The sequence below is a fragment of the Penicillium subrubescens genome, assembly GCF_028828155.1.
Source record: "Penicillium subrubescens strain IBT 31985 chromosome Unknown utg000011l_segment0_segment0, whole genome shotgun sequence".
Taxonomy (NCBI): domain Eukaryota; kingdom Fungi; phylum Ascomycota; class Eurotiomycetes; order Eurotiales; family Aspergillaceae; genus Penicillium; species Penicillium subrubescens.
The window spans coordinates 1,364,944-1,390,360 of NW_026643161.1; the positions used below are offsets into that span (position 1 = coordinate 1,364,944).

Below are 25,417 nucleotides of genomic sequence, written 5' to 3' on the forward strand. Positions count from 1 at the left end.
CGCCGAGTCCGGGGAAAGCAGCAGCAACCCGCACTTCCTCCGTTCCGCCGCGGACTCATGCGCCACGCGCAATCCAACTAATCCCAGCTTAGCACTCAGTCTCTCTGCTGAGATCAACATTCCTTCGATATTGTTCCCTCATTTCCATGACCCCCACCACTCGATACTGCCGTCCCACCAACTAAATCCGGCACGAGCCGTGCAACCTACCCACCGAGATGCCTCGTGCCAGTACAGCCCCAGGGGGGCGACTCCGATGTCGCCGAGCCTGTGACAGCTGCAAGCGACGCAAGCAGAAATGCAATGGCGAGCAGCCCTGTACAATATGTATCCAACGGAACAAGGAACCAGAATGCCATTTCTCCGATCGCCCCGCACGCTTGCTCAAACCCGAATCCAAGGACTCTACAATGCTACTCAGCGAACGTATAGTGCCTTCGCCGCAGCGCGAAACGGCTATGGATCGCTTGTTGAATTCATTGGAGGACCGCGGCATGAATTTGGAGCAACAGGTCAGGGATGAGAAGGAGGGTACGGCGCCTGTGCCAAAAGTGGCTCGACTTCTGCGTGATGGGCAAGGGAAGTTCATGTATATTGGAGATTCGGCGAGCTTGTCCTTCTTACAGAGTGTGCGCCGGGTTGTGTCCTCTTCTATTGGCCGGTGCGAGTTTACCGAAGACAACTCGCGCCATTCCATGTTGGAGGCCTTTCAGAGTAACCCGAGTACCCAGCCCGGACCTCTCATCCCACCGCCAAGTAATGAAGAGGCCCAGCGACTTGCGCAGCAATTTGTCCTTGCTACAAGCCCACTGCTAGATCTTTTCGATCTTGAAGAATTTCATCCGCGTCTGGCCAATTGGGTTGGAAACCCATCTGGTGATGAAGATACCGTCAGCTCCATCTTCTATCTCGTCCTTGCGATTGGTGCGCAAGTCTCCGATATCAATCAGACCCTCGCGGAACAGTACTTCAGCAGTGGTCGTCAATTGGCTTTTTCAGCCTTTCAAGAAACGCCCAGCATTCACACTATTCAATCATACATCTTGGTCTCGATGTACATGCTTGGCGCATGCAGGCGGAACGGCGCATTTATGAACCTCGGTGTTGCTCTGCGAGCTGCTTATGCTGTCGGTATACACCGGAAAGACGCAAATGCACTTTTCTGTGGTCGTGAAAGGAGAGCTAGAGAACGTGTCTGGAAGAGTCTACGGATGATGGATCTGTTCCTTAGTGCATCATTAGGCCGGCCCCCAGCCACATCGGATTATGACTATGACATTCGAGACGATACGCTCGTTTCTGGAGATCAGCAGCGAAATTTGACACCCGATCAACAGCTTTCGGTAGCTGTGATATCGCTGTGTCGTATCTTTGAACGGATCTTGACGGATGTCTATATGAAACAATTCATCTCGATCAACGTGGCCGAAGCGATCTCAAACCAACATCGTGCTTGGGTTCGAACTTTGCCTACAGTCCTCAGGATGCAAACAGAACGACTGGACAATAAGTCCATGGAGGAAAGCCTTGCTGCCGCCCATGTCTTTGGATCATACTACTGGTCGATTATCCTCCTAACGCGACCTTTCCTCGTCTACCGCGTGGCTCAGTACGTCAAAAGCAAAGCAGACCAATCCTCCACATCCGAATCACGCAACAGCAGCTCCCGCATCTCCCTCTTCGCAGACGCATGTGTCTACTCTGCCCTCCGCGGCCTAGACGTGGTAGATGACCTCGCCCGATTCGGTTCTCTCCCACGCCGTCTCCCATTCCTAATAAACTCAGTCTTCAACTCGGCCGTCGTTCTCGGCGCAGCCTTCTTCGCCGATTACGACAACCTTCTCCCGTTGGAAGAAGGTCTCAATAAAGCAGAACGCTTCCTGGGCCTCTTCGTCCCTCACGATCCTCACGCATGTCGTTTCCTTCAGATTGTGAAGTACCTCCGCGGCGCAGTAGCGGAATACGTCCAACGACGCAACCGGACATGGATGGAGCGCCGAAGCAGACAAGTCGACCAACTCTTCGGTCAAGTCGGCGGCAGTACAGACTCTACATCCCCCCTCGCCGTCCGTGATCTTCCCCGACCCAGTCACCGCGAACCCCAGCAATCCCCCATAGTCCCATCACCATCCTCCTCCGCTAAATTAGCTGGAAATACCCCATCCTCAATGTTCGCTGCACAACCAGGTGGTGCCACGGCGGGCGCACACGCCTCTGGGACTGATATCTGGGACGCCCTCTCGTACGGACCGGACGGCGCACCGCTGTCTTACGACGCTGCTATCTCGGCGCTGACTACTTCTGGTATTCCAGTCGGTTGTTCACCCGGTGGTACCATACCAACAGATCAAGGTCAACCGCCGATGTCCGGCGGACCCTCTCCACTTTCTGATGTGATGTTCCCGGAGAACGGTCTGTTGTATATGGCCGAGGACCTGCCGGTCTTTGGCATCTGGGATGACAGCGAAGTACCTTAGGAGTGCACCTCTAGACGGAGAGGCACCTCCAGATAGAGGGCTTTTTTTGATGTCTTCTTTTGTCGTGATGCATATCTTTCTTGGTAGCGGGTTATCTCCGGCGCTTGGTGCTTCTGTTTCTTATAGAAAGGGCGGGATCTATGATGTGATGAATATTCATGGATATCTTTCAGGATATCCGGCGGTGATTTTGGTTCTTTGGAACGATTAGACGGGTCAATCTTGATCTTTATTATCTTATACCCCCGAAGCAGCATTCAATCTTACAAAAGCTTTTACATGCACTTATCCTCTGGTTACCCGTAGAAACGCACAACTAGATCCCTATCATAAAGTCTTTCAAAAGAAGCCTGCGCATGGCCCCAATCTTGATCTAAGGAGGAAAATCATTTATCTTGAAAATACACATCAAATTTCATCCTATGTACCATACATCAACATCATCCACAAACAAAGTTACACCCAACAGAAAAAGGAAAAGGGCAAAATGAAAAAGCTATGGAAGATGCAAGACAGCATTTTACCCATATCAGAGCGCATGAGATATGTAACAGGAGAGATAGAGCAGGGTAGAGAAGAACCATGATGGTCACTCATGCGACAAATGAAAAGCAGAACAGCGAACGAAAGTATCTGTGAGAGAGACATGGGGCATTCAATGGCACTGAAGCAACCACATAACCATCAACGGAGACGAGGGAATGCAAGGGCATGTAAATGGGTCAAAGTGTGAAAGACACAGACGGGGACAGGGACGGGATAAAGGTAAATGGGACGATGATGGCTCGCTAAGTCAGGGAATTTCGCAAGAAAACCAGGCTCATATAAACGTGGCCTGCATTAGAGAAACTGAAGACGAGACGAGACGAGACATTTGAGACCATGGATAGAGCGGTAATGGTATGATGTGGTATATAGTATGTACGCATGTCAATTCCACGAGTGCAAGAATGAGTATGAAAAGGACAAGCTGAGATATGTAAGATTCCAGCCCCCAGTGGATACAGAATTCGCGCAAAACAAAGAGGGAGGGGTTTGCCAATCGCCAGTATCACAAAAGGTAGACAACGACAGAATTATATATGCCAGACAGGACGGAGCGAATGTTCAAAGACACAATGTCCACTAGAAGCCGAAGGGGTTGTTGGGCGCTATAGAAAGTATAGGTTAGTTATCTGAATTGCTCATGGCCTAGGTATAGATCAAGGATGATGCACTTACTAGCTTGAGAAAGGTTTGCCCGCAATCCCGTCGGCTGAGGGGCAAGCTTCTTGGGTGCATCTGGCTTGACACCGAATCTAATTGATGGAGGCGGTCCCGTCTTCTGAGGCGACAGAGGGGTGGCTGTTGGCTGCTGAGGAATTGGTGGGACTGGGGGCGGATTATTGATCGAGTATGCGTTGGTGCCGAAGCCATTAGCACCAGTCTGCTGAGGCTGGAGTGCGGGGGGTAGCATGGAGTTGATTCCAGTTTGCATCGGCTGCTGGGGTGGTGCGAATCCACCAAAGCCAGTAGCTTGTGGAGCCATGCCCTGGAAGCCAGGTTGGCCGTTCGTGTAGGGCAGCTGGTTCTGTTGTTGCTGCTGGATGCCAAATTGTGACTGCGGAGTGAAGCCCGTAGGCTGAGGGATCATCATTCCGTTCTGGTACTGATTCTGGCCCATGAAGCCAGTGACTTGCGGCTGCATCTGGATCTGAGGCTGTAAACGTTGCTGGTTCAGCTCGGTCAAACTCTGGCCTGGAAGAGCAGGACCTGGCTGGGGAACTCCTGTCAACTGAGGCTGCAATGGAGGAGGACCAAAGGAGTTCTGCTGCTGCATGAAGTTCTGTGGTGCTGACAGCGGACGCTGCGGAGGTGGTGGGAGAAGCGAGTTCTGGGCCATGTTCTGCGGAGCCTGTGGACGCTGTCTGGCTTGCGCCTGGAATCCAGTTTGTTGAGGGCTGAATGCCTGGGCCTGCTGTTGCTGCTGATGCTGGCCGATCTGTGCGATTTGGGTAAAGAAATTAGGAGTGGCACCTGTCTGCTGTGGCTGGACTGGTGGGCTCTGCACAGCAGTCTGCTGCGGCTGAAGCGCAGGGATAGTTGAGACGGCCGGTGTGGGAGTGGGTTGTGCAGCATTCGGCTGCAGAGGGGCTTGAAGAAGGGACAAGTCTGCCAATGCACCAGTGACTTGCTTCTGGATAGGAGGTTGAGCAGGTGGGGGCGAAGCTGTACCAGATGGAAGAGCTGCTGCTGCTGCAGACTCCTTGGGCTTCTTCACCTCCCATGCATCATCATCGAACCCACGAGCAACAGGCTTCTCGGGGGCTGCAGGAGCCGGGGGAGTTGAGGCTCTCTCTTCAGCCTTGGGCTTGGACTCATCTGCTTGCTCAAACGCCTTAGGATCAACAACGTCACCCGCCTGAACAGCCGGTGCCGGTCTCCCCTTGCGAGTGTTGTTACGCAGCATACCACCAGGTCCGGCAAAGAGTCCACCTTCTTCGCCATTGCCAATAACCTCCTCGCCCCCGAAACTCACGTTGCGAAGCTTAGATTTGGCACCAGTACGGCCAAGCGTGGTGTCAAGGTGGCGCATAACTCGGAGAATATCGCCCTCCTTCAAACCTAGCGTACGCAGTGTCTCCGGGGTGATATCTGGCAAGACAGACTCATCCATCGAGTCCTTAATAAAGTTCTGCGCATAGCGCTCGCATTGGTGTGGCCCAACGCCAGACTTGAGGAAAAAGTCGAACCAATCGTACTCGGGACGCTGCACGGACGCACCCGCAGAGCCTCGTTTGGAGTCAGAAGTTCCCCGAGCTCGAATGCTGGACAGTGGCTTGTCTTCATCGAGTGAAACACCGGCAACCTTCTCCACGTACTCGAGATCCTCGACGGACATTTTTGCGATAGGAACTGCAATCTTAATACCGTTGACCTTGTGAAGTTGAATCTTGCCGTCCAAAAGGCCGATATACTGCGCCTCCACAGTGAAAGCCTTGCTCCGATCTGTCCACTTCCTCACCTTGCTAGGATCCGGCTCTAATGTATTCCGTTAATGACCCAATTCCCAACTTTCCGAAGCTTCCATAGAATGACTCACTTGACTTGGCCGATTTACTGTCGCGCTTGCTATCACGTTTGCGCTGGATAGGGAGTTGTGTGTCAATAACCAATGGGGGCACACTTTGGGGATAGCGTCGTGGGTGTCGCATTCTTACCTCGCTAGAATCCATTGAATCGGTCCTGGTCTTTCCAATTGCGGCTTTGGCAAGACGAGCTTCCTCCAAGCGGTTTCGCTCGACGCTCGAAATACCAGTATCAACCACCGGGGTGGGTATGAGAGGCATAAATCCGGTAATCTCAACGTAACTGCTGGGAACGACACCCTCTTTTCCGTTCTTCAAGCGTCGGACCATCCACCATTCTTCAGCCTTGGTGTCATCAATGATTGCAACTTCGTCGCCCACGGCTACCGTAACTTCATCATCTCCTTGCGCCATGAAATCATACAAAATCTGACCCTTCTTTTGAGCACCACCGCCTTCACCAGCTGCGATCACTTCTCGAAGTCCTTCGGCTCGGTAAGCTCCAGCAATCTCACCCAGAGCAGCGACAATCTCTTGAGCGGTATCTTTGGCTCCTGCGTGGAAATCGATGCTCTTGCTAGGTCGGACCAAGTCGACAAAGACGTGCTTACCCTCAATTGAGTAGTGGGTGAGCTTCTCCGCGGTCCATTCCTGTTGACGATCGTCGCCCTCGGGGGAAATAAAGATGATTCCCGTGACCATGTTAATACCCAACGTCGTCGGCATCTTCTTCCGCTTGCCCATGACTTCGACCATCTCGTTGATGTTGTAGATATGGTAGCCAGACGGCGATCGGGGCGTCATCTCGCCGGCCCGATTGTATGGAGGAGATTCCTTGACATAATGCCGGCTATTTCCACCCATAGGAGGAGCGGGCTGCGAAGGACGAGGCGGAGGTGGAGACGGGTCGGGATCGTATTGGGGCATTGGCGGGGTAAACTGTTCCGATGGAGGCCGGCGCGGAAGAGCAGGTGGCGGGGATTCTTCACGAACCTCTTCCTGCTCATGCGAAGGCCGAGTTGGCAACCGGGGTGGTGACGGCTCATCTCGTGTGGGCTCGGGTTGCGCGCTGGGAGGCGCATGCTGCTGATGGATGATATTCGCAATCGCGGCCGCCGCGGGATTCTGCAGGGTGTCTATGGGAGACGGAGACGGGGTCTCTTCATATTCTTCGGGGGCAGGCTGCGTTGGCCGTGTAGGAAGAGACGGCGGTGCGGGCTCGGCGGCGGATGGTGGAGAGGGAGGCACGGCGGTTGTACCAGCGGTTGGAGTAGCATCTCCCACGATTTCGATGTAGTTGGCCGGCGCAAATCCATACTCCGCGCCGACTCCAACCAAAGTCCAATCCGGATCTGACGTATCGTAGACCAGGATCTCGGAGTCTTCCGAGAATGAAACCTCCTCGTCCGTTTGCCGTGTGTAGTCGAAAAGAGCCTTGGCCTGGTGTACTGGTTGCGCCTGTTTAATGCGAGTTGAGAGGTAAGTATCAATCCAATTGCATATTCTTGACATCCCCTGAGCGCATTCAATGCGCAGACCGGGCTACGCGGCTGTATATCTCCAAAGTCCTGGCGAACTCACCTCTTCAACATAGTTGTTCGGGACTAGACCTTCCGGTTCATCCTCATCGTCCCGTTCAGCCTTCTTCTTGGCCTTCCACCAATCATCATCACTGTTCTTGTCCAGAACATAGAGAAGATCACCCTCTTTGATTTCCAGTTCGCCCTCTCCCTGAGGCTGGTAATCATACACAGCCGTGTAAACCCCGAGGAACCCCATGATTAATGCGAAGCCACCTATTGGGCTGGTTCTTCGTCTCGTTCGAGTAACAGAGTCCGAGCGCTGCTAGCGACAGCAGCGAAGATAAAGTGCCAGCTCGGATTGAGGTATGCTTGTTTATCCGGAGAGGAGACCGGGTGGGTGTTGCTGGCCGTTGCCGGGGGTTGGTCAGCCTTGGCAGCTCTGGTGTGTTTAGGCTGGTGCGGGCAAGGGAGGGGGGTTAGATAGGAGGAGGATAGATGGGCGAAAGAGAGTAGGCGGGGAGGAATAGAAGAACCGCCGATAGAAGGAAGAGAGACCCAAAGGGCAGGAGGGGGAGGAGAAGAGTGGCAGTGGCCGAGTGGAATTGGGATTAGGGAATAGGGAATCAGGGAGGAGTGGGAAGGTGGGCCGGGAGACGATCGCTAGGAGGTTTGGGTTCACGGGTCACGTTCCTTACGTAGGCTCGAGTGCCTGGGCCATCAAACCTCAAACCACCCAACTACAAACTACTTATCTCTGCTTTTTATCCTCTTCTTTTCTCTCCCACAAATAATAATCTAACCAATTACTTATTTCCTCTCTATGAACCCCTCTCTCCCCAACTGCGTGTCCTTTAAACTGCTTCTCCTGATGCCCCCACTCGGTTCCCGGCAACTTGGGCAACTGACGTCTTTGGGCATGAAGCTAACCGGCTGTTCCTGGAACCAACCCGGTCGTGCCCAGAGGCCCCAGACTGGGCCTTTCTTCACAATCTATTTTGATCGATGGATCACTGAACGGATTACTTCAAGAAACTATATCAATTGATCTTCTACTGTACAGGATCACGATCTTTCCCCCTCTCCTCTTATAGCTCATCTTTGAAAGTTTCCTCACTGCCAACAGACTCCTCCATTTCATCCTCGGAGGGCTTCTGGTGCGATTTTGAATTTTTCTTTGTCTCAGATGCAGATTCGGAACCTGCTGTATCATCGACATTGGCTTGGTCTGCGGGCTGCTGCGAAGATGAACCGGACTCTGCTTTCACATCAAGTTCATCTTCATCCTTCTCAATGGCACCCTGGAACTTGATCACTCCGTTGCTCTCCACAACTTCCAAGGTCCAGTCTTTGCCTTCGGCGATTTTATCGAGTCGTTTCTTCATTTCCTCGATACTCTCCAGGTCAATGTTATACTTCTTCATCACCTCTTTGGACGGACGCTGCATTTCACCATTTTCGCGCTTGACAACCACCTCCACGGTCTCCTCACCGAACGAGGCCACTTTACCCTTCTCGATTTTCTTGCCTTCCATGCCGACTAGTTGCTGGCCGCCAACGACAATTCCACCGACGGTTTGCACTTCCGTATGGGCAGCGGCAGCATCGGCCAGTTGATGGGCCTGGTACCACTCATTCCCGGCCTCCCAGTCAGAGACGTCCTCGGGTCTGAGGATCTCGCGGCATTCGATATTGTGGACCTCATCTTGCTGCGGTGGCAGGAAAGCAACGTCGTCGCAAAGACGGGGAGTGTAGATAACCATCAAGTAGGAACAGGTGGTCAGCTCTTTAATCCAGCCAATCTGGTCCGTTGACTGCGGGTGACAGTGGAACTGGACTTCGACCCTGCGGTCTCGCCCCGTCAGATCACACTTGGTACCGCCACGGAGATGTTGTACCAGATAGCGTGAGCCACCCTTGGTGCGTAGTTCCGCCACATCGGTTTGAGTTGTCTGCTTCTGCTTCTGCTTCTTCTTCTCATCCCCCTCCCCATCCTTACTCGTTCCCTCTTGGAATCGACCCAGCACGAAGGAATGGGTAGTAGGGTCCTCAACAGGTGGGTAACTCGGAACACCACCTCCAACAGGACGAGCATGAAACTGCTTAATCTGGTTTCTGTAGCAGAAAGAGTACGACCACCAACCAGAGAAATAGTACATGCACTTTCCCTCCATCTCACGTAGAAGCTCAAGACCCCGATCAGTAGCCCGTGCCAGCTCATTCTGTTCATCGGCTTCTTGAGTTGCGCGGCCAGCCGTGCTATTAGCCTCGTCGGTGGCCACGCGGGGAATCTGGCAAAGAAGCCGCCGGTCGTCCAGGATCATCTCTTCGTATGCGTATTTCGGGTGAATCAGGTCTTCGCGCGCTTGTGTGGTATCTTCGGTGTGGTCCTTTCCTGTGTAGATTTGCGGGTCGTTTCGCTCGACGCTGGAGTCTGGGGTTTCGGGCGAGACATGTGTCTGGAGTAGCTCTTCGGCTTGGGATTCTAAGATGTATTCCTCTGGGAAAAGAACTTGGTACTGCGAAGACGGGATTGATTAGATCATGCGACAAATAAGGCAAGGTAAGGTGCGCTGCGTCCTCGACGTACCTGTGGATAGGCCAGTAGATCGTCATGGATGTTGAACGGTCTCTTGGCTGCCCAAGCGTTGGATGCAGCGCATCCCAGCACCAGCCAAGGTGTGAGATTCCACCTCGATCGACCCATCCTGCTGGAAATTTAGTCTGATATGATATCTCCGGCTGGCAATGACGTGGTTTGTATGGCACACAGCCAAGAGAGGGTGTCGACAGGCGTTTGCTGCGCTCGGGCTTCCCCGTCAGGGTATTCGCGGGATCTCTCGGCAGGAGAGATGAAATATCATAAATTCCAATACGGTATCTCAAGATCAACCGACAAGAGTGCTGTAAGCCTATGCAGTAGGCGATCGCGTGGAGAGAGCTGGGCGTAAAGCGGAGAACGGAGAGCGGGAGCTGCTCCGTGGCCTTATCAGATAGCGATTATCTGAGGTGGCCACAGCATCAACTACAAAGTCGAGTCCGACTAGATCGCAATATGAGATGCATGGAAGAGACTCTAACAATTATACTACTCGGCCTCAATTTCCAAGAGTAGTATAGATATTCCTGCTTTACGAATACATGCTTGGGGAAACAACATGCCTTATCCATCGCTATTGTGACTTCTTCTCTGTCTAAATATATACTGCTTACACTCAAGAGCATGTCTGTTCAACAAGCTCGCCACACGACGACAGAGACAGTTAGAGTTATGCTAATTCACTTGAATCTGTCCTTGCTTATAATGGAAATAGTCAGCTAAAATCCAAACCAAAACCAGACAACTCTATGTTCTTCTATTGGAGTCATTTGCTGATCCAATGATTATTACACCTTAGAATATAGGCACCACGGCACCAAGGCCACAAGGTGTCAAAGCATCAAGGTGGACCCGCTTATCACCTGCTGACGGGCATCTTGGTCATCTTAACCATCACTCAGAATGGATTAATTCCGTAAATCCGCTCGCCACGATTCGCTGAAATCACCCCGAATGTGTCTATCGACCCCGCTGACTGATTTCTTGCAAAGCACTGGATGCGCCCAGCTACGCTGCTTAAACATTCTTATTATAAGCCATTGACTAACGCTGACTTTAGACTTTAGACTCTTCCATAATTCAATCTCTATTTCTCTACTCCATACTCGAACATTCCGAGGTCCCGACCTCCAGAGACATAAAAGGCCGCCATCGCGCCCATGAGACTACTTTTGCCTTTTTTAATTTGCATCACAGCAATCCTCTACGCTTATAGTCCTTCGACTACTACATTTATTCAGGACTCTATCACTACTTTCCTGCACCAGAAGCTCCCAGCTACTTTGTCGCAGTATCTGCCTAAGACTTCCATCAATACCACCACTACTCCTACAGATCCCAACTTCGACTCCCTCTTGTCCTACCCCACCCCCATCGTCCTCCCCATCACCGAAATGAGCACCGCCCGCGCAATCCGCCAGGTCTTTCTGGCCATCGAGCAAGCCGAAGGCGCCGGCGCCCGCGTCCGCCGCTCCATCGGCACCGCCAAACTGCGCAACTTCAGCCCCTTCCTCATGCTTGATCACTTCACCATCGGCAAGGGTGCCGGGTTCCCCGATCACCCCCACCGCGGCCAGGAGACCATCACATACCTGTTGTCCGGGGGTGTCGATCACGAAGATTTCGCCGGAAACAAGGGAACCATCGGACCGGGCGATTTGCAATTCATGACTGCCGGTCGTGGCATTATGCACGCTGAAATGCCCCACGAGAACCCCGATGGCTCGCCCAATGTCGGCATGCAACTTTGGGTTGATCTCCCCAAGGAATTGAAGATGTGTGAGCCTCGGTATCGGGATCTGCGTGCTAGCGAGATCCCCCTCGTTAAGACGGATGAGGACCGTGTTGAGATTAAGGTCATTTCTGGCCAGTCGCATGGTGTTGATTCTGTGAAGGAACTTGCGTATACGCCTGTCTGGTTGTTAGATGTTACTATTCGTCCTGGTGGTCGTCTATCGCAGGCCCTGCCTCAGGGCTGGAATGCCTTTGCTTATACTCTGGCTGGCAAGACTATCTTTGGATCGAACGATTCTACACAGACTGTCAAGGAATTCCACAATGTTGTCTTTGAACAGGAGGGTGACCTTGTCGAGGCCTCTGTGCCAGATAATGCGGACTCAGATGCCCGCTTTATCATTGTGGCTGGTCAGCCTCTGGATCAGAAGGTGGTGCAGTACGGCCCATTCGTGCTGAACAGTCAAGAGGAGGTTTACCAGGCCATGCTCGACTACCAGACTGCGTCTAACGGCTTCGAGAAGTCGCGTAACTGGCAGAGTGAGATTGGCAAGCGGATGGCCTATTAAAGATGGGATGAGAGATGAGATTAAAAAGATGAGATTGTATTTTTTTTGGCATTGTTATCGCACTTAGATTTGGCGTATAGTTAGGGATACCTTGATTTGATTCTGAATGAATTATGAGACATTGTTGTTGCATATATTAAACACTACTTTCTTTCTCTTCCTCATAACCCTAAAATGACATCTAGCTCAATAAATCATGGTACATACATTGCCTCCTAAATCCAACCACACACACACACACACACACACACACACCACCTTACCCAAATCTCGCCTCCCCTCCCCGAAACCCATAATAACCCCAACCTTTCTCGACCAAAACACGGATTCAAAAAGATCCCTCCCACGGAAACATTTCTAAACGAACAAACTGGTGGTTGACGTCATTACTCCGTACCCGCCTCCTACCACACGCAGCAATGTAACAAAACGGGCAGCGCAAAGTCTCGCAATCACTGAATCACTATATACAGAAATAAATAAGTTTAATAGAGAGCAAGGCCAAAAGCCAGGGCCCTGGGAACGAGAATTAAGGATTATCGATGTGGCTTTATATCTTCAACCACCACCTATAGGAAGTTAGGAACGTGCGGTGGTGGCTGCGGGAGAGACCCAAGGCCCCGGCGATCCTTAACCTTAGTACAGCCCTAGTATACTTATTAGTTATTACATATATAGAGCCACCACCGAAGAACCACAATAAGAGAAGTAACTGGCCTGTATATACTATAGAATAACTAGAATATTCAGGATTTTCAATCTAATTCAAAGAATAATGTAAGCATGCCACCCCAGTGGCGGCGGGGCTCATCCCCTCCATCATCCATGACGGGCTCATTCCAACATTCGATAGTTGCAATGGGGATAGTGGCGTGTGATTTCAAGTTGGGAGCGGATGGAGGCGGATTTATCTCGTTAATTAATAACTTGTTTCTTTAAACCAGAGCTTAGCTGGGCAGTTTCTTCTTTTTATCCTCTTCTTGCCTCATATTGGTCGAATCCTCCCAGTTCACTTCCATTTCATTCCTCCTTCGACAATCCCTCTATCAATTATCCATTGTATATCCTCACCATGAAAAACCCTTTCACCAACAACAACAACTCCCAACCCCAATCCCAATCCCAATCCCAACCACAATCAGAATCAACACCCCCCTTCCCTCCCTCCTCCACAGCCTCCGACAACGAAAAAAAGCGCCGCAGCTCCTCCTTTGACGAAAGCCGCGTCCCATGGGTAACATGGCGCTCCCTCACCCTGGGCGCATTCGTCTCTATCGGCGGTATTATTTTCGGTTATGATACGGGCCAGATCTCAGGGTTCCTCGAAATGATGAACTATAAGCAGCGGTATGGACAGTTTAGGAATGGGGAGTGGGCATTTAGTAATGTTAGGTCTGGGTTGATTGTTTCTATGGTAAGTTTACACATTCACCTCGAAAGGGCACTTTAACCAGAAAGAGAATAAAGAAAGGGAGATTGTAACTATTCAGGGTTTGATGTGTATACCAGTGTCATCACTAACAGTTCGGTTTTTTATCCAGTTATCAATCGGCACCATGATAGGCGCCCTCCTCGCCGGTCCCCTCGCCGATCGAATCGGCCGTAAATGGTCCATTTTCGCCTGGTGTGTGATTCTGCATGTTGGCCTGATTATCCAGATCTCTTCTCCGTCGGGGAAATGGTATCAAATGATGATGGGTCGTTTTGTGACGGGGTTTGGGGTTGGTGCTTGTTCGCTGCTTGTTCCTATGTATCAGGGTGAGATTGCGCCGAGACATATTCGTGGTGCGATGGTTTGGTAAGTTAACCCCAAACATAATCTTGAAAGAAAGAAAAAGAAACTGGATAAGAAGAAGAGAAGAAGAATGGGAACATGGATATGGATATGCTAATGCTAATTCTCGGGGCTAGTTCCTACCAACTCTTCGTAACCCTGGGAATCTTCATTGCCTACTGCATAAACTACGGCACAGAACACATCTCCAACACCGCATCCTGGCGCATCCCCCTCGGAATAACATTTCTCTGGGGTCTAATTCTCGGATTCGGAATCCTCCTCTTCCCCGAATCACCACGTTTCGACTACCGCATGGGGAAAATCGATATTGCCAAGAAGACGATGAGCAAGTTATACGGTGTCTCGGAGAATCACCGTGTCATTGTTCATGAGATTCTTGAGATTCAGGAACAACTTGATGCAGAGAAGGGTGCGAGGGGTGGTTGGCATGGGTGGATTGAAATGTTTCAGGCTCCGAGGATGCCGTATCGGATTGCCCTTGGTGTGGTGCTGCAGGCGTTGCAGCAGCTTACGGGTGCTAATTATTTCTTTTATTATGTGAGTGAACCCCAAATTGTAAACCATAAGCCCTAATCCTCTACCATGGGTGTCTGGTCTTGAAAATCCTTCTCCAGTTAGAGGCTAACCTCTTTCTTCTTCTCTTCTCTAGGGAACCGTCATCTTCAACGGCGCCGGCATCAGCAACACCTACGTAACCCAAATGATCCTCGGCGGCGTAAACTTCGGCACCACCTTTGGCGGCCTCTACGTAATCGAGCACTTCGGCCGCCGCAAATCGCTCATCGCCGGCGGAATCTGGATGTTCATCTGTTTCATGATCTTCGCCTCCGTCGGGCACTTCTCCCTGGACGTCGCAAACCCCCCCGCAACCCCCGCTGCCGGAAAAGCAATGGTCGTCTTCGCGTGCCTCTTCATCACCGGCTTCGCAATGACATGGGGACCCATGGTATGGGCCATCGTCGCCGAACTATATCCCAGTCGTTACAGAGCACGGGCAATGGCGTTAGCGACGGCGTCGAATTGGTTGTGGAATTTTTTGATTGGGTTTTTTACCCCGTTTATTACGGGGGATATTGATTTTGCGTATGGGTATGTGTTTGCGGGGTGTTTGTTTGTTGCGGTGCTTGTGGTTTATTTCTTTGTTCTGGAGGGCAAGGATAAGACGCTTGAGGAGATGGATATGATGTATGTTATGCGGGTGAAGCCTTGGGAGAGTTCGAAATGGACGGCGCCGGCGCCGGAGGAGCAGTTGACTACGGCGCAGTTGATGGATCAGAGGGTCGCCGAGGGGTTTGATCGGGAGGAGGAAGAGGCAGCGGGGAGGAAGAATGCTGAGATGCCGGGGCATATTCATGCGGAGGATACGACGGAGGCGGGGCCTTCGCAGGCTTAGAGATGAGGTGGTGAGGAGTGATGGAGGGAGAGAAAGAGAGATGGGACGGACAAGAGAGGGCAGAGAAGAAGTAAAATGTATTATATCGAGGGAAATTGAGTACACATATAGACAAGGAGAGTTTTAGAATGGTATATTTGCAGTTTACAAGAGCATTGTCATTTGTTGATCTTTTTGAGTATTTCAATAGTATTCTCATGACAATTTAGTTTCATCAGACATTCCGTCCTCAACACCAGGATGAGGAATCGTGTACTTTAAATGAGACAACAAATGATAGCCAGGTAACACGATCCAGACCCAGACAAGCATAATCAACAGTAATCAGTTGTAGATGAACATCCAGTATGCGTCAATCCCAATTCCAATCACAATCTGAAACTTCCCCTCAATAATCATGACATAAGAAAGGTAGGCAACTTGGGACCTATTTCCAAAACTCCACGATGAAGATAAAAAGACCAAAAAACACACAGTATGACGCCTGCCAGGGCCTCGTCCATCTCTCTCGTTGGATGTCATCCAAACACGAGAGGATACCGGATGGAAAGTAGCCCTTGACAATAACAGATGCAGATAGACAAGATATAGAAGAGAATATGGCAGGAAAAACATGCAGATAACTTCATCATCCACATACTTCCTTAATCCATAAAGTCACCCCGCAGGATCTTCTCCTGGAAGAAATCGGGCTTATTCTGCTTAGGCTGCTTAGGGATTTCTCGAATCGGTTGCTCCATCGTGGCAATCGATGCGGCACGTTGGTGGCCTACGTTACGGCCAGGATTCGGCGAGACGGGCCCCCCGATGGATGGGGCACGCTCGGCGCGGTGACGGAGCGCCTCGGTCCAATTGAAGCCTTCGCCTGGGCGGCGTGATGCGTTAGATCTCTCTTCCAGAGGGGCAGCTGAAGAACTTGCAGATGCGGGAGATCGGGAAGAAGCAGAAGAAGAAGGGCTATGACCCGGGATGGAGGAGCCCGCCACCGCGGTCGACGCGGTGCGCCGAGCCCCTGCCAGGGATGAACTAGGGGGTGGGTATCTACCATTGCCTATACTTCCGGCCCGTGCCTCGCGTAGAGCTTGGGCCCCAAAGGACACTCGCCGAGCAAAGGGTGAACTAGGAGTCGCACCGGGGGAGGACCCCTCTGCATCCTCCGCCACGGCATCTTCATTGTTCTGGGTTGAGCCCCATGAGCTGGACAGGCTGCCTCGGCGGAAGGCTCGGCTTCCGAAGGTGGAGGCCTGGGTGGGCGAGCCCGACAGGCCGAGGGTGGTAATGGACAGCCGGCGCTGCTGATTGGCTTGGGTGTTGTTGCCTGTCTGCTGGCCGGAGGGATTGTTACTCTGCTTGGAGAAGAGGTCGGTGAATGGGAGACCCGCGAACGAACCCCGGCGGGGACGATTCTCCGACGAGGGGACGGAGATGGGGGAGGTCGAGCGATCGTCAGACATGATGATTATGGAGGTGTGGTTGTTGATGGGATGGGCGTGCTAGTCGTGGGAATGGATAATGGCGATGATGCGAGTGAGCCACGGATGGACGTAGGATGGAAGAGAGAGCACGAAGAAACTCAGGAAACTGAGCTGGGGGATGAGAAGACGGGGTCTCGGACGGACTCGCCGCCCTTCTCATGCGATAAGGGTCGATTGGGGTGAAGCCGAAGCGTACGCACAACCAGGAGGGAAGAGGGGACCCAGTTGTAGCGTAGGAGAGGTGATTGTGGATGACGTTGATGGGGACACTGCAAAGAAGGGGGGGTTGAAAGGGGCCAGGGAGATGTAGAAGAATGGAAGAATGGTTGGAAGAGATCAGCAGTGAGAGAGAGGATGGGTAGGATGAGAGTAGAAATGGGAAGAGGAGAGAGAAGCAGGAAGGAGGGAAGAGAGAACGAGGGGGGGGGGGGGAATAATTGAAACCGGGGAAAGGAAGCAGACGAGTTGTGTGGTGGTGCCACTAAGAGAGAGACAGGGAGAGAGTTCCCACACACAGAGATGAGAGGAGTAAGTGAGAGCAGAAGAGGAGGGGGGCAAAAAAGAGGACAGCTGCAATCAGGAAAGTTAAGCTCGGGCCAAGTCCACAGAGCAGAATATCTGGGGTAGCGCCATCACAAATTCCAGCCAGCCAGTGAGATCATGATATTAAGAGAGTTAGTATCCACCCATTACCCAACTCAGTCAAGTGAGTTTGTCTTAGCTCGTTAGCTTGTCGTATCCGAAAGGTAACGACGGGGCACCGGGTGGATCAAGAGGCAGGGTAAGTGGAGACGAAACGATGGAAAGATTGGGCCGAGATGGGATCAGATTGGATCGGACGGGATGGAGAGAGTAATGAGTAATGATGCTGACGAGTCGAGGAGAAGTGAATCTAACTGGTTGAAGGAGGAAAAGAGTTGACCGTGGGCCGTTTTGGGTTTGGACTGGCCGGTTACATAAGTACGACTGCGTTTAACCCAGGTGGTCAGTAGTCGTTGTAGGATAGACTCTGGATGCTTATTGGAAATATCCTCCGACAGACTTTAGTAGTCCTTGAAGATAGAAAGACCGATTCTCTCCATGATTGGTGGACTATCCCATTAAGCAATCTACGAATTCCAGACAAATGATGTAGGGCAGATTATCTATGATAGTAAAGATATATTAACTATGTCCTCCATACATTATTAACTACCTACGTACCGGATTTCCTATGCCAGGTCTTAGCTTTCCCGTTCCGTTTTAGTGCTCAGCCCCTCGCCACTTTTGCTCACTGAGTAGAACTGAGCACGCCTCTGAGCGCCCTGACCCACATGTAAAGATATCGCATGTTGTGTCGTTATGTGTTCATATGCCCCCTAAAAACGCAACAGAACTACCACTATGTTAACCAAAGTCTGACATGTGATGATAATGCGGAACGAACTTTCGTTGATAAGGTTCCATCAGCTACTCTTCTGATCATAGATAATTAATTGATCTCTACATTGATCGAACAACGTAAGATAAATCTCGGAAATAATATCTCTAGGTTTCCTGTACAAACCACCACAGGCTTCAACAAGGCTTGTTTCTGAGCTTTTGCGATATACTAACCGTGTTCTTGGGGGAAAGGACTCTCTAATCACTCATGGGCCTCTATTGATCCTATTTACTCTATTCCTCTCCTTCGGATATGGGATGAACAATCTGGCAGGCTCCTAGATTAATTGTGAAAATTGCAGGCTCGCCTGCTTCGGGAGCGGTTGGGCTCACGAGATACAAAAATATCTGGCTATTCGCCTACGCTAACTTTCATATACTGTAATTTACCGCCTCAGATTCGCTGTCCCGACGAAACGGTCTTAAGCCTTCCAAGAATACTTACAGTTATCAGTCTAAATGTTCGCGCCGCTAATAATCTACTAATGGTCGAAATGGAATCTGAATTGGAGTAGGATGAAGTGAAAGACCTATATGGGAGGGCTATTTCTTACTACAAAAATTAATATCTTTGTTTTCTTAAGGTTACGCTCGATGGGATCGTGGCACAATGGAACTGGGATGTCCACTTGAAAACGATAATTGGTATAAGGTGAGATATTGCTAGCTTTTAAGAGGCACGACGATCGCTTCTTGGGCAGAATATCAACAATCGAAGGTGGTTTGTTCGGAATGCTTTCTGGGTTAGTTAATAGCGACGCACTATCCGGACTAGGTCAGGACAATTCGGACCAATTAGACATATTATCTAATGAAGATTGAAATTCCTTGAGTGAGAAGAGTAATTGGCAGTTCGAAGATGATGATTGTTGGGACACAGGTGACGGAGAAGAAGAGGAGTCCAACGCAATTGATGATGTATGGTAGATTCTGGAAGGTGACTGGTGAAAGATAATCCACGCAGAACAATAAATGGCAGAAGAGTGGTTATGTGGTGTTACTGTAAGCCTCACCTTCTAGCTGGCTCTAAATGAAACAGCAGTCTGTCTAAGCCAAAGTAAATGTGAGATTCGAAAACGTTATGCCATCGGGCCCACCCGCACCTGGCGAGATTCTATCACCGCTTTGTCATTATTGAGCGTGACAATAGCCGCTCCCAGGTAGCCCTCACGCACAAATGCGTCCGAGCAGACAACGACATCGGATATCTCCCTCGTGGACTCCGCCATTTCTCTCGCTGTCTCTCGATCGCGCTCGAGTTTGATTTCAGCGAAAGCATTCGTTCGCCATGGTGGCAGCGGGCGAGGATCAATCAAATCTCAAGGAGACCTCAGGGCCAATATTCAGCATGGAAGAATTCATTCGATCTTGAGATGTTTGACCAGGCTATAACGGCAACAAATGGAAGACGTCCTTTCTACGTAGAAAGCTTGAATCTATTGGGACAATGTGCTACCCTGAGTGGTTAAGAGTGCTTGGAATGTTCAGCGAACAGCAACAAGGCTCTTTGTGGACTCTGAATACTACTGGGAATGTTGGTTTGGCTGTTAGTGTGTTCCACAATGTTAAGGTGAAACACTTGGGCGGCTAGTAGGTAATGCACAGGTCAGGCGAATTTTGCATTAAAGTGTGGTACTTACTTCCGGTTAATTGGTGGCTTCGACGTTCAAAAATTTCGACAAAGGGTGGCCTTGCTAGCTCAGCATGGCACAAGTCCATCGTAAGCGAGGTATCCGTATCCGCAGTCTCACCTCCGACCTTTGCGTGATCCTGCTGTCCAATCTCCATCGCGACTTTAGCTGTTTCAAACTTTAGTTTATCAAACAAACCAACAGGCGAGACTGACATGGGGCCAGGAGCACCCCCCTTCGCGAGCTGCAACAAATCGCGTGCTTGGACCGCAAAGAATTCATGACAAATCCATGACGTCTTCATCTATCTTGCTTAGGCTTTGGCTTGCCAAACCGACAGACGCAGCGTATTCCTCAAGGATTCTTAATGACTCGCTACAAACCAAGCCTATATTCCTGCTGCAAACGATATGCTCCACTTCACACAGGCGACGATAGTCAAGTCGACATTGGGCAGGCAGTTCAAGTGAGGGAAGTTCCGAGTTTAAGGGCACCGGTGGTACGTCAGTCTTAAGCAGAACCTCGCGAGACCAGGGCTTGGGCGCAACAGGAGTAATGTAGATAGGCGGATAAATCATCCCTCTCTCCTCTGGAAGGTCGGCGGCTTGCGATATATTCCCGGTATAAATCACTCCATAACTCCGCTGATCCTGCTGCTGGGAGCAGCCGTGGTCGTTGAACGAACTTATTGGTCTGATGAGAGTCAGTAAGGAAACTTTAAAGGTCCTGATTCCGACACACAGGCAATAGGATGATCGGACGCCTTCCGCAACGACGACAAACCGCCTAACAGTCTCCGGCCCGGTGTATGGTCCGGTGTAAGAGTTCTCCATGACCATAAACGAGCGCCGATTCGCGTGAACCGTTGGGTCCTCATCAGCAATCTCCTGAAGGTCCCTTCGAAGGGCGTTCACATCCCAAAGCATCATAAAAACGCGACCGACGGTGAAGTACTCCCTCGCACTGAGTTGGTCACGAGACCAGAACACTATAATTTGGTAAGCTTGCCACTGACCGACGGGTGAAGGACCATGAAAGAGCACCTACTAGGGTCATAGTACTGTGTTCCACCACTCTTGAGGCTGATATGCTCAAAGATTCCGGCATTGCGATTGCTCCAAAATTCTTGCAATACGGTGTTCTCGTCCTCGTATGTGCAACCTGAATCCAGTTTATACCGATCCTGGCCGTGCCTCCGGCAAATAAGAAGGCCTCCACCTTTGTTGACAACAGACTCACATGGCGCGACCAGGCTGTATGACGGGATTAGCCTACAGACTTTCCAATGGATTTTAAAAGTCCATACAATCGAGTCATCGCCTGAAATCGATTCAGCGCCCATAGCACAGAGTTTGCTCTTTGTTGGATCGCGCCCTCATCTACAACCTTGCTCGTCATCGTTGCAAATAGTCCTTTCATTGCCATCTTTGCCTCGCAAATCCACTGAAAGGCTTGCAACATAAAGTTACCAGGCCATAATTGATCCCTTGTCAGCGACCGTAATTGCCAAAGTGTTCGGATGAGGCAGCAGAGATCGAGAATCACAGGATGATACGGAGGGCCGGTCGATCGAAGCCGGTCAATGAGCTGGATTAATCCAAGAATGCCACCATCTTGATGCAAAACCCTGAGTTCTGAGAGAATAATGTCGCGAAGGCCATCCATCAGGCAGACTTATGTATGCTCGTGTGCAGGCTGGTGTTGTGTTTTCGAGCGTCGAGTCACGGGATGAAGATTGGAGAAGCGTCGAACGGGGAATCACTAGGGACACAGCAGCTTTTTACTAGCCGCATTTACATAAAACTTACAGTCTCCTGTTCCTAGTGGCCTTATCCGTTGTGACCACGTGACATAGACAAAAGCCACGTGATATTTCGTCCTACCAAATGCTTCGTGTTCACCCCATTACCCCTCTTTATCTCCAAGGATAGTTCTCCTTCCTGTTTTGGAGACAAGACTGTAAAAAATAGAGTCACGAAGAGGAGGCTTTAGAGCTCCTCAAGAAACAGTGTTTGACTTCTTTGCACAATCTGACATGGTACCTTTCTCCTACCTGATTGACGGGCTTCTACCTTGACTAGGAGACCATCCTTTTACAGGTGTTTTGGGGTGGGCCACCAGCTTGTGAATTACGTTATTAAAACGTGTTGTGTCTGTGTTGATTCCCCGTTATTTAGTTAGCGTGCGTGGCTTCGGTAATAACCTTTTGTTGTGACGGTTTTGACGGATAGGAATAACCTTAAGTGACAGTTTCAACGGATTGGGAAGGAGGCCCACCTACATCTATTGAATTTCATACGCAAATAATTCCGTGAATATTAGACGTAGAGGGATGATAAATGTATTTTTGTAGAGCCTGAAAGATTTTCTATCTAATTGGGCCTAATTTTATTTATATATAAGATTCTAGATATGGTACGTAATTGTATTCATATACAGGTTAGAAAAAGTCGACCAATTTTAACCGCGCTAAGATTGACCTTTCTTGCTCTAATCGCTTTAAAAATTTACAGCATAAGAGAAGAACCAACATTAGCTAATCAATGAAAATTTTGAGGTATAGTGTTGCCAAAAAGATTGATTGGGGTTTAGGGGCAAAAACATTAAAACCCTGATTGGGATTTATGGTAACCCCAAAACCCTTAGCCATACAAATGGAATAGAATACGCCGAATCCCAATCACCCCCATGGGATAGGATGAAGGTGTGCTACGAAATTATCGTTAAGTTCCAGGGGGTGGTGGGAATCTTAGCCGGCTGAAAGCTCTTGCATACTAAAGCTTCGACAGAGAAAAGTCGGGTACCCCAGGAATGGTGCTAGTACTCGGTATTACGACGATCAAAATGCCATAGATACCGGATTTATTACCAAACAAAACAATAAGAGAGAGTTGGTCACTTGGTATAACTCCCTTCTCTTCCTACACGGCCGGAATACCTTTAAAGATTGGCTGGCAGCAGTAATCACGTATTCATGGGAGGTGGTAGAATATAGCTAATTTTGTGGTGTTTTTGAAATACGACGAACTGCGGATGCGACTGAAGGGCATTGCCAGATCTCAATCTGTCATGTAACTTCGAAGTCCACCACCTTTTGGGGGCAAACACCATTTTGACCTGGAACTTTTTCAGTAATTGGCCCACGATTCAGCCACCAGCTCTGGGCCACGGCTGAATCACAAACCGCTCAACGCTGACACCAGTGGGGCACTTTTCTCTACACATGCTATCTCGGGCTAGTCAGCTGTAAGCATGCTAAGCTGACGCTGAACTAAGTAAACTAGTGAACTGGAACGCTCAAAGGAAACAATCAAGATCTGCATCGGGGGTTTAAAGGTTCACCCCTTTCCCCAAAACTTGTCGTTCATAGGAATTTGCTGATCTAAGAGCTCGCCATGATCGACATAACACAGCTCTTGATCCTCGGCGTCGTCGTGGCACTGGGGTACTTTGTGTTTAATGGCTCGCGACATGATCCTCGTGAACCACCGTTAGTGATCAGCGGCATTCCGATCCTGGGACACATATTTGGCATTTTGTGGTATGGAGTCGATCACTGGGGTAATCAGGCGTAGGTTTCCTCCGACCTATCCGAAATGGTGGAGTTAGGATGATAACAGATGATTTGAACAGCAAGAAGCACCCTGGGCAACCTATCATTAGTTTGGACATGTTCTTTACTAAGTTTTATGTGATTACCTCGCCAGATCTGATGCAAGCTGTGCAGCGTAACGCTAAAACGCTTAGCTTTGAGCCACTACTATTTTTTAGTGCTAAGAATATCTCCGGTATCTCAAACCAGAGGACTCTAAATCTCCTTAAGGAGAGAGATGCCGGCGGTGAGGGTCTCAGCTCTAAGATCTTGCACGCTATGACCCCGGCACTGTCGGGGAAAGCTTTGGATAAAATGAACATTCAGATGATCCAGTTGCTTCGGCCATTTATTGAGAAGTTAGGGGAGAGCTCCATATTCGACTTATACGAGTGGTGCAAAGATGCTACCATAGCTGCTAGCACAGAAGCTGCATACGGCCCAATGAACCCTTATAAAGATAAGGTAATTAAGGATGGGTGGTGGTGAGTTAAACCATATTTTTATAAAGAAGACTCCCGATACTAAGTGTTCCTAAGGGACTTCGAAACCGGCCTTACTATGCTAATAGCAAATACTCTACCGTGGCTTACTGCACGAAAGGCATGGAAGGGTCGTCGGAGGGCCGCTAATGCAATTCTGAAGTACTTTCAGGACGGCGGCCATAACCAAGCATCGGAACTTACAACTATGCGGTTAAAGATATCTATAGAAAGTGGATTCACTCTCGAGGAATACTCTAAGCTCGAAGTCGGTACGCTACTAGGATTGGTATCAAATACTATTCCCGCTATGTTCTGGTGCCTCTTTGACCTATACTACCGACAAAAGCTCCTCGACGAAATCCGTGAGGAGATTCAGGCGAATGCTCTTATTATAGCTACGGATGGAACATATCGCATCAACTTAACAGCGATTCGGGAGCAGTGCCCCCTTCTACTCTCCACATTCCAGGAGATTCTTCGTACCCGGACTAATTCCGCCCCGACCCGCCTCGTTTTGAAAGACACTCTCCTTGCGGATGAATATCTTCTCAAGGCCGGGAACACGGTCAGCATCGTATCAGAATTGGTGGCTCAGCGCCCAGAAGTTTGGGGCGAGACTTCTGGGGTATTTAACGAACGTCGGTTCATGAACTCTGGAGAGAAAAAGGAATCTCGTCGGGTGGGAGGGTTCCTGACGTTTGGTTTATCGCCAACAATCTGTCCTGGCCGACACTTTGCCAGCTCCGAGATTCTGCTCTTGGTGGCCATGGTCATCCTTCGATATGATATTTCACCTGTTGGTGGAGTCTGGAAGGAGCCCAAAATCGCGGCGAGTATGGTCTCGATCATGGGACCTATCAAAGAAAAGTTCCTAGTCGAAGCGAGCGCAAGAAAGGAATATGCAGGTATCAAGTGGGGTTTCCATGTGGAAGAGGGTAAAGGGCAGTTTCCACTGGTTATAGGATAGTGAATCATCCCGTTAGTGAAATGGGTATGTTATTTCATAGGATACAAGTAAAAGCGGAGTTTTGTCTCATTAAGATCACATCCTCGGAGTTGAAGACACAAGTATGGCAAAGGCTCTCATGGACACCTGAGAATAAGTTCGTAACCAGGTCAGCCGAGCTCGATCATCACAAGTTAAATTCAGCGGCAGTTGTATACACCTTCCATTGTAAGCGGCGACAAGGGACCGAAGACTCATTAAAGTGCTAACCTCAACCATAGCCTTACTACCTAATCGCTTTTATGCCCTTACACTTTCTTGACAAATTTGATATTGACGGATACCCTTGCAGCGATTGACGCTTTTTACTCAACTCGTCAGATAGAAATCGAACGAGTATCGACATACCGCAGATGGAAGAACAATCGCCACTATACGAGGCCGCACGCAGTGGTGATCTAGGCTTTGTCATGATCCTCATCAAAAATGGTGCAAATATCCACTAGACCAACGACCGTGGCTGGACCCCTATCAACACTGCATCTGCCGAGGGTCATGTCGAAGTAGTAAAAATGCTTCTCGAACACGGAGCAGACTTGTACGCAAAATCAGATTAGTGGTTATTGGATAGTGAACAGTCTCTATACTGATCATGTCTAAATTTAGGATCGTGTTAACGGCACGACAAGAACGTTCACGGCACGACAT

At 50.0% G+C, this 25,417-nt stretch overlaps 9 protein-coding genes across 9 annotated transcripts; 4 read left to right on the plus strand and 5 right to left on the minus strand.

The window, feature by feature from the left end:
* Nucleotides 1–218: 218 nt before the first annotated feature.
* Nucleotides 219–2,477, plus strand: N7473_012851 (putative C6 transcription factor; the record flags this gene model as incomplete). Its single annotated transcript, XM_057158790.1, has 1 exon — nucleotides 219–2,477. One exon carries the CDS (start codon nucleotides 219–221, stop codon nucleotides 2,475–2,477), a length of 2,259 nt encoding a protein of 752 aa, XP_057002744.1.
* Nucleotides 2,478–3,602: 1,125 nt separating this feature from the next.
* N7473_012852 (cytoskeletal protein-binding protein SLA1) lies at nucleotides 3,603–7,324 on the minus strand (the record flags this gene model as incomplete). The annotated part of the gene is made up of 5 exons (XM_057158791.1): nucleotides 3,603–3,628; nucleotides 3,699–5,498; nucleotides 5,560–5,602; nucleotides 5,678–7,003; nucleotides 7,127–7,324. 5 exons carry the CDS (start codon nucleotides 7,322–7,324, stop codon nucleotides 3,603–3,605), a joined length of 3,393 nt encoding a protein of 1,130 aa, XP_057002745.1.
* An 829-nt stretch (nucleotides 7,325–8,153) lies between these two features.
* On the minus strand, nucleotides 8,154–9,772 carry N7473_012853 (PRKCSH domain-containing protein; the record flags this gene model as incomplete). Its single annotated transcript, XM_057158792.1, has 2 exons — nucleotides 8,154–9,584; nucleotides 9,656–9,772. 2 exons carry the CDS (start codon nucleotides 9,770–9,772, stop codon nucleotides 8,154–8,156), a joined length of 1,548 nt encoding a protein of 515 aa, XP_057002746.1.
* A 1,052-nt stretch (nucleotides 9,773–10,824) lies between these two features.
* N7473_012854 (pirin family protein) lies at nucleotides 10,825–11,967 on the plus strand (the record flags this gene model as incomplete). The annotated part of the gene is made up of 1 exon (XM_057158793.1): nucleotides 10,825–11,967. One exon carries the CDS (start codon nucleotides 10,825–10,827, stop codon nucleotides 11,965–11,967), a length of 1,143 nt encoding a protein of 380 aa, XP_057002747.1.
* A 946-nt stretch (nucleotides 11,968–12,913) lies between these two features.
* Nucleotides 12,914–15,158, plus strand: N7473_012855 (sugar porter family MFS transporter; the record flags this gene model as incomplete). Its single annotated transcript, XM_057158794.1, has 4 exons — nucleotides 12,914–13,381; nucleotides 13,509–13,765; nucleotides 13,879–14,302; nucleotides 14,415–15,158. Coding segments are annotated over 4 exons (1,893 nt in total), but the record flags the coding sequence as incomplete, so codon positions are not given.
* Nucleotides 15,159–15,802: 644 nt separating this feature from the next.
* Nucleotides 15,803–16,612, minus strand: N7473_012856 (uncharacterized protein; the record flags this gene model as incomplete). Its single annotated transcript, XM_057158795.1, has 1 exon — nucleotides 15,803–16,612. The coding sequence occupies one exon, from the start codon at nucleotides 16,610–16,612 to the stop codon at nucleotides 15,803–15,805; it is 810 nt and encodes a 269-aa protein (XP_057002749.1).
* A 2,927-nt stretch (nucleotides 16,613–19,539) lies between these two features.
* Nucleotides 19,540–19,843, minus strand: N7473_012857 (uncharacterized protein; the record flags this gene model as incomplete). Its single annotated transcript, XM_057158796.1, has 2 exons — nucleotides 19,540–19,571; nucleotides 19,696–19,843. The coding sequence occupies 2 exons, from the start codon at nucleotides 19,841–19,843 to the stop codon at nucleotides 19,540–19,542; spliced, it is 180 nt and encodes a 59-aa protein (XP_057002750.1).
* A 121-nt stretch (nucleotides 19,844–19,964) lies between these two features.
* N7473_012858 (uncharacterized protein) lies at nucleotides 19,965–21,451 on the minus strand (the record flags this gene model as incomplete). The annotated part of the gene is made up of 4 exons (XM_057158797.1): nucleotides 20,993–21,451; nucleotides 20,734–20,939; nucleotides 20,428–20,674; nucleotides 19,965–20,379 (listed from the first exon to the last, which is right to left on the minus strand). The coding sequence occupies exons 1-4, from the start codon at nucleotides 21,349–21,351 to the stop codon at nucleotides 19,965–19,967; spliced, it is 1,227 nt and encodes a 408-aa protein (XP_057002751.1). The 5' UTR covers nucleotides 21,352–21,451.
* A 1,630-nt stretch (nucleotides 21,452–23,081) lies between these two features.
* Nucleotides 23,082–24,730, plus strand: N7473_012859 (cytochrome P450; the record flags this gene model as incomplete). Its single annotated transcript, XM_057158798.1, has 3 exons — nucleotides 23,082–23,257; nucleotides 23,320–23,763; nucleotides 23,818–24,730. The coding sequence occupies 3 exons, from the start codon at nucleotides 23,082–23,084 to the stop codon at nucleotides 24,728–24,730; spliced, it is 1,533 nt and encodes a 510-aa protein (XP_057002752.1).
* Nucleotides 24,731–25,417: the final 687 nt, after the last annotated feature.